At 39.7% G+C, this 13,847-nt stretch overlaps 1 protein-coding gene across 1 annotated transcript in view; it reads right to left on the reverse strand.

Moving 5' to 3' along the window:
* The window catches only part of ophn1 (oligophrenin 1), a 52,044-nt gene extending 38,847 nt beyond the window's left edge, over positions 1-13,197 (reverse strand). The window contains exons 1-6 of the mRNA XM_030792409.1: positions 12,722-13,197; positions 5,669-5,764; positions 5,380-5,441; positions 3,739-3,810; positions 1,491-1,592; positions 157-267 (exon numbers count right to left, since the gene is read on the reverse strand). Of these exons, the coding sequence (XP_030648269.1) occupies positions 157-267; positions 1,491-1,592; positions 3,739-3,810; positions 5,380-5,441; positions 5,669-5,764; positions 12,722-12,875 (597 nt within the window). The 5' untranslated portion in view covers positions 12,876-13,197. The remainder of the gene's footprint in view (positions 1-156; positions 268-1,490; positions 1,593-3,738; positions 3,811-5,379; positions 5,442-5,668; positions 5,765-12,721) is intronic.
* Between the last annotated feature and the right edge of the window lie 650 nt (positions 13,198-13,847).

Below are 13,847 nucleotides of genomic sequence, written 5' to 3' on the forward strand. Positions count from 1 at the left end.
CCTATCACACACCCACCAAGCCAGTGAGACCTGTGCTAAAAGGTTTGATGTAAATACGTGTACAGGAGACTGAATGGGTTTGTAATTGGATGTAACTGTAATTGTAATTGGATGTAACTGTAATTGTAATTGGATGTGTTACTGACAGACACTTACAGGCTCAACAATGTCAAATTTCTTTCTATCCTCCACCTGTTGGATTTGGTAAACATAGTCAATGGATGACTCGTAGAAGTTCTGCCTTTCTTTCTCCAGCAGTTCATCCGCCTAGATAGGGAAAGACAGAGCAGGAAGTCTCACTCAGGCCAACAGGTCCAGTAATGCATCTGTGACGTTTCTAATGTTTAACAGGTGGTGTTATTGACAGACACAGTGAAAGAGATATCACTTTTGTCTGGTGTTATGGACAGACACAGTGAAATATCACAGAGAAAAACAAAAAAAAAAAACCACAACGGAGGGCCAGACAGACCTTAGTCTCCACTGCCCTCAGAACAATAACACAATATATCTCTAATGTCACACAAAAAGCTACAGAGTATGATTTTTGCATCGCAGTTTGATTAAGTTTTTGATGGTGCTAACAAAGTCATCATTCACAAACCCCATGTCAGGTCACAGAGCAGAAATTCACTGCACTACAAATTCAGAGCGACCAAGTTTTCCAAAAATGTTCTGGGCACCATTAATAGAGTTCTTTGTATGTTCAACTCGAGAGGACTCTGAGTGAAATAAATAAAAGAATAAATATTTCACTGTATAATACATCAGTAAATAAACTTGGAAATAGAGGAAAAGTCAGAAGTTTGGCATTTATTAATATTTACTCTTTTATTTGTGTATTTTCACCTTTCCTTTTCAGTAACATGTAAAGAAGAATAGGGGACAATACTTCGCCTTTCTAAAACTGAGGTAAGAGACCTGCCAATCAACTGCAGCACTCACTGTTGTACCAGCAGCTCATGTCGTGAGCAATGTAAACATACATTTGTCAAGAGAACTGGATCAGTGTGGAATTAAACATACAGGATGAAAACCAATGCTATACCAAGCTGCATTCTGAATGTAAAATATTCCTATTCATCAAAGTAACTTTGTCTACGGGCCGTAAACATGTCACAGAGGGAAATCTGTCTTTGACCCTCAAAAGAATTATTGTGAAGGTTTTGACAGAGAAGGAAAGGAGTTTGTCACAGACTTAATTGGACTGAAATTTACTTTAACCATATTCAGAAATTTGGTACTCTCTGCCAAGCTGAAAGTTGTCACAGTGTTGTTAATTCCAGTTATAACTTAAATCAGAGTAGTCTTAAATGAATCAAAGAGCCTGCAGCCTGGTACTGCAGGATTTGGGCAAACTAAGTAAAATCCATTCAGTTTAATGGTCATGAATCAGGTGTGGTTTTACTCTGCTCTGAATCAGGTATGTTTTATATGATCCTACAGTTTCTGGGAATAATTATGGAAGAACCAGGTCTCTTCCTGCTAACCTCTTGGAGTTGGGTTTCCTTTTTCTTGGATGAAAGACTCATATGTTTCTCCAGCTGGGAATAGTACTTCTCACTCTCTTTTTCAAATTTCTTTCTCCTCTCCTAGAACACACAAACCACAAAACAAACAGGTTTTTACTGAGACTTCACAGTGACAGAAAGCTGCAGGTAGTCACTTGCTTCAGAAAAGAGAGAAGGTTCTAGAAAAATTGGAAGAAAAAAATCTGGAATTTCTTTTACACCACTTAATAAATATGAGTGAAGATTCTAGAACCGTGAGCATTTTATCACTAGTTAATGAAGGATGAAAAGCAGTTCCTATGTGCTGTGAAGTGCTGAAAGGACACACGCACACGCACATACACACACACACACATACACATGCACACGCACACACTCACACACACACGCAAACAGAGGCACATACACTCACAAACTTACACAAGCACACGCATGCACAGACATCTTTTATACATGCACATGCAAACACGCATTTCAAATAATGATGTGTGTGTATGTGTGTGTGTGTGTGTGTATGTGTCTGGACCACAGCAGTTGGCAATCGGACATTTTTCCACGTGTTGTTTTTCCAACTGTCTGTCATGATTTCTCTCTCTTGCACTCTGTCTCTCTCTCCCCCCTCCTTTCCTTTGTCTCTTTCTTGTCTTTGTATTCAAACTCAGTCTCTCTCTCACAGATGCACCCATTACTCATGGACAGTTCCTTTAAGTCTGTACAGCAAAGCAGATAGTTTGACACTGTCCAAAAACTAAGCATCCTTTCACAGTGCCTGTGCCCTGGAAACAAATGCATTGCCTACATACATTACCTGTGTCGGTAACGATGAAAATGACACGAAGGCTGGGAAGATTTCCCTAAAAACAGGTTCTGTCTTTTCTGACAAGTATTTGTCTAAATCCAGATGAGAATTCTCTAAGAAACACTGGTATCTGTAAACCCATTTTATATTATATATTTATATAATATATTTATATTTATATTATATATTTTATATACCAGCCACTGGTCTGAACTCCCTCTCAGGTACTGTTCTGTGTTGTTCCCAGGCCCTGTTTCATTTTCATCTCATCTCAGTGTATTATTTTCATCGAAAGTATCTGGTTGTGTAAATAAAGCCTTTTTCAGCAGAATCTGTTCCAGCAGAGAAGACCATCTTTATCACAGTATCACAACTATGAAGTATTTATTAATACTGTCTTACTTCAGATACTTTAATGAAGCCTGCAATGTTCTGAATGTTTTAGTGTTGATTCATCGATGCAACACTATCACAGGCTTAACACACACGGGAACACCATTTACTTCCTTATTCCAAATGAGGATCTGTCACCATGGGCAGATCATTTGGATATATAAGGTACATGAAACTGGATACAGTAATTAATATGATGTGCATACATGTTACATAACAAATGTCAGGGTTCTTATCAATAGCTACTTTTTTCTGTGCATGTGAGTGTTTGTGTAGGTACACGTGTGTAGGTATACACGTGAATAGTCTTTACAGTGTGTATACAGATGGGTTTAAGTGTGTGTGTGTGTGTTTGGCATTGTGACACTCCTTAGCTGAATCTCACAAGGAAAGAAAAGAGTCAAGAAAGAGAAAATAAAGAGGGAGCGCAGTAACATAAACGGCCGGTGTGTTAAGCCACCGTTAAACTTAACGTAACGTAAACGTAATGTTAAGTCAAAATTAACATAAAGTTAAGTTAAAGTTGAAATTAAGTTAAGGTTAGGTTAAAATGAAGTTCAAGTTGAAGTTAAGTTAAAGTTAAATTAAAGTTTAAGTTTAAGTTCAGTTCAGTTAAAGTTACACTACCCTTTACTGACCCCTGTAGGGAAATTCTTGTATTCTTAATGTATTCCTGTATTCTGGTACTCTTAATGTATTCCTGTATTCTGGTACTCTTAATCCTCTGTATTTAACACATCCTAATCACTCAGGAGCAGTGTGAACATGTGTGTCTGTAAATACCATGTGCAGATCATGCCGGTCTGTCTTAATGCATAACTGTATGCATTCTTATTCCTGTGTGTGTGTGTGTGTGTGTGTGTGTGTGTGTACATATATGGATGGATTATATTTAGATTAAAAATCCATGCAGATATCAGGCTACATATTTGTGTGGGGATGTATATATGTGTGTATGACTTTAGCAGAGTGTAATGGTATCTTGTTTCTCCTACTCTCCCTCTCTGCCTTGTGAGGTAAACTTCTGTCACTCACTTTAGTAACTCCAATCTGGTCCTTCCGGAATTTCTCCAAGGGTTTGATGAGTAGATCACAGGCATTTTGCACCTGCGTGTGAGAGAGAGACAAAGAGAGAGAGGGGGGGGGAGGGGGAGACGCATCTGAATGACTCATATCCTAATACTATTACCTTGTGTATTCAACTTTTGCTCTAGTTCCTAAAATTCTAACAGCAATGAGCATTTTTAAGAAATTCTAAACAAAGTCAAATAGATGCCTTGCGAACTGCTCATAAAAACTGTCATTTTTTCTTGTTCATTCCAGTGCAGTGTCCCGACAGGGAAAACACATAGTGAAGCTGTTGATTCCAGTGCAGTGTCCCGACAGGGAAAACACATAGTGAAGCTGTTCATTCCAGCGCAGTGTCCCGACAGGGAAAACACATAGTGAAGCTGTTCATTCCAGCGCAGTGTCCCGACAGGGAAAACACATAGTGAAGAGAATGGGTAGAGCCTTGTCAATACTTATTTTGATCAAGGTTGGCACCCTGTTATCAATCTGTCAGACTGTTCACCCTGTTATCAATGTATCAGACTGTTTTTGCACTGGTTTCAATACAATCACAGTCTACGTGTTTCAACACCCTGAGCAGCCCTGTCTGGAGGGTTACTTTAGGCCTGAAGAGAGGAAAACAGGTTTTGTACCTATTCTGCCAGTAATTTTTCTTATCATACTTGTTCAGTGAAACATAAAATTACAATAGCTCTCAAATGTCAAAAATAGTTAGTGCCCATTATTTAAAATAAACAGAAAATAATATCTTGCATTAAATTCACTCCAGAGTTTTTATCAGGGCTGAATTTCAAAAGGGTCAAATGTCACTACAGGTGTTTTGGGGGCAGGAAATTGCCATATGTTTACACCAAAGTGAAGAATTAAACAGTACAATCACTGAAGTAGTTAATGAAGATTATATTAAGAGCTAAAGGGTCACTGGCAGTGTGTGGTGTTGGGACTATAACACAAGGAACTTTTGTGCTGTCACAGAATAATCTATAGATTCTAACATGGCTGCCAAAAAAACAAAACTGAGCTTAAGCCAGCTCTGCCTGTGAGTCAGCGGCTTATTTCACTGGAAACATTACTACACTGTCTTAAGTGTTAAAGGCTTTTGGGGTGTGTGCAGCATCGTCGATTGCTCTGTCCGATGAATGAGTCTGTAATGACGTTCACAGAGCAGGAAACATGGCAGGTGAATTCAGTCTGTCTAGTTGTACAGGTTCTGGTGTCTCCAGTCACACATGACTTCCTGATGTCATTTTTATGCCGCATTTGTGCACTTACTAACTTTGTAATTTATGGCTACCAGTTTGGTTGCAGGACTGAGGAAAGTTCTAGAGAATAACACAGAAATTCTGTTTTTTTTTTTCTCTTTTTCTTCTCCAGTGGTACTCTGCTTAATGTTTGTCAGATTCTATTCATTTTTATGTTTTGCAATGCACTGCATTTTGGTGCTATACCAATAAAGGCATTATTATTATTATTATTATTATTGTTGTTGTTGTTGTTGTCTGCTGTGGTGACTTTCTGACTAACTGACTGAGGGGTGAGTTGTTCTTTAACATGCTGGAGTGTGTGACACATCACCCTTTCCCTCTGGACATTAAGATAACTAACCAACATCATTCTGTCATCTTCAACGTCCTGTAGCAGCACAGCGAACTCACGGAATGACTCGGCTGAAAAACAGAAAAGCACACACACACACACACACACACACAGAAGTATAAACACACGCACACACACACACGCATACACACATACACACAAATTATACAAACAAACTTCCATCCAAACACAACCATGACATGAAACACAACTTAATGGAGTCTCTGAGAGCCATGCAGCCAATCAAGTACAGATGTGGTGTGCATATGACCAATTAGAAAGGATACTGATGACTTACCAATGTTCATCTCATCATCGGTGAGTGAATCGCCAATGAAGTTGAACTGGAAGGCTTGAAGTGTCTGAGAGAACTTCTTTACAGCCAGGGAGTATGCTTTTAAAACCCAAAAACAGGGAGGAACGTTAGCATACGTCAGTTAAATGAATCTGATATTGGCCTGGCCAACAGAGCCAAAAATTCACACCATTGTGATTTATAAATTTTATATTTTTTATACTGTGTAAGCAGGTGTTTGTTTCTGGTTTAATCTATAGGTCAGTCTACAGCTAATTCTCCAAAATTAGCAAACTTTGATATGGCAGCATATAGTTAACTCTCTTTTCTAAATACGATTCTGTGTAAAAATGACTTTCCTATGGAGAAAAATCAACGTTGTAACATGGATCTTGCCAAGAACTTTTCCCCTGCCCAGCCACACTCCTATAACCCTCATCTCAGTTAAACGACACTGAACAATTCAGTACAAAAACTCTTCTCAACACATAAAAATGGTTTAGTCAATAAGCAAAACACAAGTATTTTTTCACAGTCCAGCAGACAGAGTGCTTCACTGTGAGATTACACCACTTCGTGAATATCGGTTTATGGGCTACAGTAAAAAGCTATTTTGTTCCTAACTACGGACTGTGGAACTAAATGGAAATTCTGTTTGCAATTTGTCCACTACTGGCCAGTACTAGAAATGCATGCATGCTTCATATTGGTTATTTCCTTGGTTATTTGGTCGTCTACGACACGCTGCAGTGACACAAATGTCTGTTTATGTAAGGACACTGCCGACCCACGCATCTCAAAACAGTACTGTGACATTAAAACAATCAATCAATCAATCAATCAACCTGATTTTTCCACATCGAGGATGTTTTAAAAACTGGTATTCATATTAGAAAATACTGACTTGTCAAAAATTCAGTACCTCAATGTTCAGTACCGATTTCAATTTATTTATTCGTAAGTAATTAGGAAAAAAAAGTTTTTAAAAAAATCGTCCAGCAATGAGCTAACGAAATTAGCTAGCTGGCTACCCAGACTTGCGAGTTAGTTATCTACTGTTCATATATATAACAATTTTCTATCTGTTTGTTCTTAATGAAGCAGATGCTGAATTTTGAACACTCAACTGTGGGACTTCAGATGGTTTCCACTGTGCAGTCCTAGACAGTGAAAAACTAAATATTTAATCTTACATTAAAATTAAATTAGAGGAGTGCATATCTGGACCCTAAAGGTCTTTGAAGGAATCAGATTTTGATCAAAGTAGTAGTGACTGCTGGTTCACAGCTCTGGAAATGTCAACGCTTTAACAGCAAAATCAGTTTTACTGCCAGCAAATCCATATAAGTCCATAAAAGTCTAAGAAACCATATATGGAAAGTGGGACTGACAAAAGACAAAAACAAACTGTAGTATTTGTCTATAGCACAACTGTTCACTGACAGTGTGTGTATGTGTGTGAGTGAGTGAGAGAGTGAGTTTGTGCGTGCGTGCGTGCGTGTGCGTGTGTATGTGCGTGTGCGTGTGTGTGTGTGTGTGAGTGTGAGTGAGAGAGTGAGTGAGAGAGAGAAAGAGAGAGAGAGATAGAGAGAGAGAGCAAGACAAACATGACTTTCCAGTAATAAAGAGAAGGAAGTAAACAGAGAAATGAGAGACACTCATTTTTGACAGTACCCATATCCGTGATATACTGGAGGAAACAAAACTATAAACAAAGTCGTGATGCCTGCACAAGCACTGGGTCAGTATTAAACACACACAATACTTACACACACACACACACACACACACACAGTAACCCTGACCCAGCTCAGGTCGTTTTCTTTACTGCTCCACGACAATGAGTAAAATACTGTAAATCTAAACAGTTCTTCTTCAAGAAAATGACTCCAAGAAAAATTTAACTTGACAACAGTTATATAAAGTTCTTCTAGAAAATTAGTCTAGGAAAACTAAACTTGAACAGTTGACAGTTGCTCAAGCATGCCATTTTAGCAGAAAAGACAAGAGATGACAACTGCAAATTGACAATGGTCCGCCTTAACTTCCAGTTCATTCAGCCTTTAATCAGGTCAGTGTATTGCAACTCCTACATAAGAAAAACAAATCAGATTAGAGACTGGATCTGTTTTATTGATTTATGTGGATTCTTATATTCTAATATAACACATTATTCATGTTATGAGTGATGGTGCCATGTATTTTGTTGTTATTTAAAACAGTCAACACCATCATTAAAGCTGTTCTAATCATCCTCTGAAAGCAATTGCACACCACGTGCTAAGCATGGAGATATGTTTTCCTGCAGTGAGAAATGAAAAAAAAAACAAAAAAACCAGGGTAACTGTCACGCCCTGGTCCTCTCTTTCCCCCTCTAGTGGTTCGTTTTGGTTAAGGTTTCTGCCACTCCCTGGTTTCCTTAGTTCACCTTTACCCCTTTCCCACCAACAAGGAAAGGGTTCCGTTTTGGTTTGTGCACCAAATTTTCAATCGTTCAGAGCATTTCAACCAAAAATAAATTGATTCGGAACCTGAAAAGCTAGTTCCCAGCTGGAGCCAAAAGATATCAGTTTCCAGTGAGAACTGTGATGACATCAGTGGGTGTGTCAAAAAGCTCTCAGGTAATCAGTGCAATCCGCCATCTTGCTACTACTGTTTACTTCCATTGTCCGTGATGACACATCCTTGATTACAACGGTTCCGCTCAAAACTGGTGGAAACGTGGGCTGGTTCGCTAGATGGTGCCAAGGTTCAAAGAATCCTGAACGGAACTGGTTCAAGAACCCGTTCCCTGTTGGTGGAAAAGGGGTACTTGTCGGTCCAATCATTAGTTCCGCCTGTTTTCAGTTAAATAGGCCCGGTTCTTTTTTTTCATTCATTTTCTAAGCCTCTTATCCCAGTGAGGGTCATGAGGGGTGCTGGAGCCTATTCCAGCGCTCATTGGGCAAAAGGCAGGGAAACACCCTGGACAGGTCGCCAGTCCATTGCAGCGCAGACACACAAACACATTCACACCTAGGGGCAATTCAGCATCTCCAATCACCTGACCTGCATGTCTTTGGACTGTGGGAGGAAATCAGAGCTCAGAGGGGACCCACGCAGACACGCGGAGAATGTGCCTCCACACCCTGGTTGCCTGTTCGGGAATCAAACCCAGGACCTTCTTGCTGTGAGGCGACAGCGCTACCCACTGCATCACCCTACTGCCCTAGGTCCTGTTCTGTTGTGTATAAATACTCCCAGTTTAGCCCTCATTTCTTGGTGTGTAATTACCTTGTCTTATGCTGTGTTGGTTTATCTGTCTGCCTGTTTGGAAGCCAGAATATGCAATTTTGTAAGTTCTGTGAAGTCTTTTGTTCCACGTTCTGTTTAAATAAACTGACACTGACTGGCGCATGCATGCAGTCTCCTCAAACAACTGTGACAGTAACATTATGGCCCTGTTTACACCTTGCATTAAGATTCGATTTTGGTGATCTGATCACAAGTGGACAGCTCTAAGTACGTCCGTTTACACCTGGCTTTAGAATCTGTGTCTCGATTGAACACTTGAGATCAGATCTCACTTCCCCTTTGATCGTCTGAGTTTATAGATGGTAGTTAACCTGACAGATGAAATGAGTAGATCAGTATTCCTGTTCACAAAATCTCTGTTTGTGCAAAAGGTGAGACACCTGCCCAGACAGAGAGAATTTAACAATGACAACTCTGTTCTCTAACAAAAACAATCCAAGACTGTGACTAGGCCTGGAATTACCACTGCAGGGCAAAGAGGGTGAATATTACTGAATCAACATTAGATGGACAAATTCTGAAATGTCCCAACAATTACTGACGCAACATTGCACAGAAAGTTATGTTCGTGATGACTATTCTGTCATTTTCTGTACAAAAATCACAATTCCTCAGCCCTTGTGTCGTCTTATCTTTAATCAAGACGAAAGTATGCAAATGAAACACCACACAATCTCTACAGTGAAAAATCTGTGACATTCTGTCGGAAAAAGAAATATCATTTCACTTTTGAACAAAACTGAGCAACGTGTTCAATGTGAATATTTAGGGCACCAGAGTTCAACATCACTAAGTCAACATCAACGATATTCAACATCCCTACAAAAGCTAAAACTGACCAGAAAATCAAGGTAAAGAATTTACAAAAACAAAAGTATAAAAGACATAGTTTAATCCATGAACAAGTTTAACTGAGGCCACTTAATTTTTGATTACTTATTAACTGTCATGTCAGTTAATTTCAGTTTAAAATACTGTTGGCAAGAGAGACATAAAAATGTTAAAGATATCAAATCCCCTTTGAGTTGCGGAAACTCGTCATTACAAAACATATCACAAGTCAACAACATCCTGTGAGTAGTTAGAGAGCGGAAATCCACACTTCTGCTCATGAGTGGCTCATAGCCTGTGTCTCAGTTTGATGGAAAGAAACCGATAAATAGCCGTTTTTTCCTTCCTTTTCTTTTGTATTGAACAACTTTGAACAACAAATTGAACAGCAAAGACATTAACCAAAATACATTTAACCAACCACACAATGGTGCATCAATCAGAGGGGAAAAAAAGGTTTTCAAGTTGAAGTCCAAATCGAAACTCCAAGTTCAGTTTTGGTTCTCAAAAGCTGAGTAGAATAATATGGTCTTCACAGCTTTGGAGTTTATGAAGAAATTTGTAGCATCCATATAGCCTACTCATTCAGTTCACTTCTGAACACCAGAGAGAATAGTTTACATCCACTAAATTTTTACTTGTGGATATAGTATTTGTCAAATAAAAAACTGGGAAACCCCAAAGAAAACATCCCTAAAACGAAAGGAGAAAACATCGATGCCGTGTGTTTGAATCAAGTCTCGAGTGTCTGACCACACTTTCACTGCACAGGACAGGACAATTCCAAAACAAGTGTGAGAAATTAGGCCTAAAGGTTAGAGTGGTGAGATTGGTACCAAAAGGTTGCCGGTTCGAGCCCCAGAACCACAGGACAATGCAGGTGGGGGTGGTGAATGAACAGCGCTTTCCCCTCCTGCGATATGCACGGCTGAGGTGCCCTTGAGCAAAGCCCCTTAACCCCCAACCGCTCCCCAGGCACCGCACTGCGGCTGCCCACTGCTCCGGGTGTTCTTCATCACTACCTTGGATGGGTCAAACGCAGAGGTCAAATTTCCCCATTGTGTGGACAAATAAAGTACTTAATAATAATAATAATAATAATAATAATAATAATAATAATAATAATATTATTATTATTATTATTTCCATCTGAATTCCCACAAAAGCAACAGTCAGAAGCCAATCTTTTCTTAAGGAAAGATTTTGCTTGATAGAACTCGCAGATTACGTAATTTACGTCACTTTGTTTGTATTAAGATACTAACATATAGATACTGTGTCATACATCATGTGACCAGATCCTGCCCCAACTCTGTTTAAAGTTTACCTAGCATTAAGCAGTAATGTCACACTCTAACCAAGTCACTCAGGTACACTTCATGTATTTGTAAAAGTGAGCTATTTGATGTATCAGTGAGTTCCTGGCATAAAGTCCTAAATTTTGGATTTTGTCAGGTGTGGTCGGGAATTCTTTAGGTTAATCCTTATTGTTCCTCAGTCAAAAAATGTCACGCTGTTTAAACCGTTATTATTTCTATCTCTGTTTTCGTTTCCATGCTGCATTGCACCTCTAAGACACATGGTCAGAGACACGAATAACTCACTCACCGTGTTCCTTTAAAGTAACCTACAGTTTCCACGGCCGTTCAGGAGACAGAGAACTGCAGCTAAGCGTAATGATACAGCGTGGACTTTAGACCTTTCTTCATCAACGAAGAGCTGCCTTAGACAGACATGTATTCACTTAACAAATGCCCTGGTCCAATGGAACTAACAAAATGTCAGTAGCCTGCAATCGCTGGCAGCCTAATGTAACATACGTACAGGTTCTTGTAAGCACTCACTGGAATACAGGATAGTGATTCAAGCTACAGGATAAATTTAGAGCAGATGAAGTTCGAAAAGAAAAATAAAACCCACCGTCACCATAAAATGTGGAGATTACAGCGATACAAACAGTACCAGCGGTCATATTTCTCTCTAAATTGTGGGTATACCAGCATACAGTCGTCCACACGGTCTTAATTCAACGTTTATCTCATTCAGGTTAATATACTGAACAAACACTTGCTAAATATATTTGTGAGACGTTGCGTTTTATTTGGGCGCGGTGTCATCAAAGTTTACTACATATAGCTTACTCAAAGTTTACTACATAGTGAAACGAGAGAGAGAGGTGCCGGCGACATCACATCTGCTCTTTCTGTAATTCCACATGGTGACAGTTTGGAAGTATGCCTAGGGAATGTTTCCCCTTCACTGAAAGTCGGTGGTTTATTGTGACACGAAGCACTTTCAAATGCTGACTCTGTAAAACTTTGTCTGATCAGACTTCTCACATAGAGGCCGTCTGCAGTGTCAGGCGGGACTAGAAAACAGATCTAACTAGAAGGCAGTGAACTGAATTTAAGATGATTTAATGACAGTAGGTAATAATTATCTGGTGTCATAATGCTGTTCAACATGATGCTTCTCATTATGCAAGAAAACACATCTCTAAATACCATTCTTCAGTTAACAAATTTAAAAGAAGTAACGCTGAAGTCCCCCTAAGGCTATCTGAATGTCTCCTTCTCAGTTTCCACAGTCGTTTGCCAGCATCCCAGAGAGTTATCAGTCAACAATAGCTGCCGCCCATCTGCCAGTATTTTGTGAAATCTGGCCCATTCAGTGTCTAATCTGATTATTGTACTGTTGCATACAATCAATACTGAGCGGCACAGTCAAGAGGAAGAAGAACTCAAACACGACCTCACTCAACAAATGTTCATGAAACATATGAAAATGTTCATTTAAAACGTTAAGTGTGACTGTACTACACGGAACTTTGAAATCTGCTATTCTGTGGCACCAGCTCTCTGCGTGCAGTAAGACCTGCCATAACACCGTCTTCTCGAGGATTTCCACTAACAGTATGAAAATTGCTCTTACCTTTAATCGTGCTGATCACATTATTACCGTCTTTGATCACATCTTTTAAAAACTTGCTCGTTCTATCCAGTTCCAGTTCGTAAGATTTCAGTCTTTCCCTAAAATCAGGACTGTCCCGATAGCAATCGCTGAACTCCAGCGGAGGATGCCCCATTGCCAGTATTCTGCGATTTTGGCACGCCTAAAACCCGTTTCAGCAGACCAATGTAAAGACTGTGGACTTTGTGTTGCTTTTCACGTGCGCTCGTAAAGTCGAATATGTCTTACTGTTGTTCCGTTCCGTTTACTGAGAGAAGTTAAACATATCGATCTTGATAAAGTTTGACTCATTTGTTGAACGCTGCACTGTATCGCTCGATGCGCCCTTTGCAGACAGAGCCTCCTTAGCAATTCCTCCCGATGAGAAAGAACTGGTCCTTAGATAAATGATTTAAATAAAAGAAAACAGTCACATAATGGGTGTAGCTTATTCTTGGTTTCCCTTTTATGTATTAATGTGCGGTCTCTATACCTTTTGCCACCTCTCTTCGTAGTGAAAGTCATAGGATAGAATTGACAAATGCGGGTTGGGCCACGAAGAAAAAAATACAACCCTCCTACACTAACAGCGAGGGAGTCTTAAAGTGACCGTCTTCACGGTTGGGTCCGGCTGAAACAAGACGGCTATTGTTATGGTGCTTAACCGATTCACACGTCAGTGTCCGTTAACGGCCGTCAAAGTAAAGGAGTCAACCGCACTGAAATTATTACATACGATTATGTGCAGTTGGCGATTTGTAGGGGGATGATGCCATCCCCCTTGTTTGCAAAATGACCATGCATCCCCCTTGTTAACCTGCCACCTCCCTGTATACTCTGTAGAGTGGTGTCAGTGACCATTGGGCCACCCCCTCCACTGTTGGCGCTTGGGCTATCCCCCCTGTTAAAAAACAAACAAAAACAACAACAACAACAACAACAACAACAACAACAAAAACAAGTCACCCAGTGGTTATGTGTCAGCACAGACTTGCTGCAGATGCTATAGAGCTATTTTCACTATTTCTTTCCCTGTTCGGTCTTTCTTTTGTAAGTTTGATTATGATTGGTTGGTTTGGTAGGTTACGATACTTAAGTATTAAAATCA

The sequence above is a fragment of the Chanos chanos genome, chromosome 15, assembly GCF_902362185.1.
Source record: "Chanos chanos chromosome 15, fChaCha1.1, whole genome shotgun sequence".
In the NCBI taxonomy this organism is placed as follows: Eukaryota; Metazoa; Chordata; class Actinopteri; order Gonorynchiformes; family Chanidae; genus Chanos; species Chanos chanos.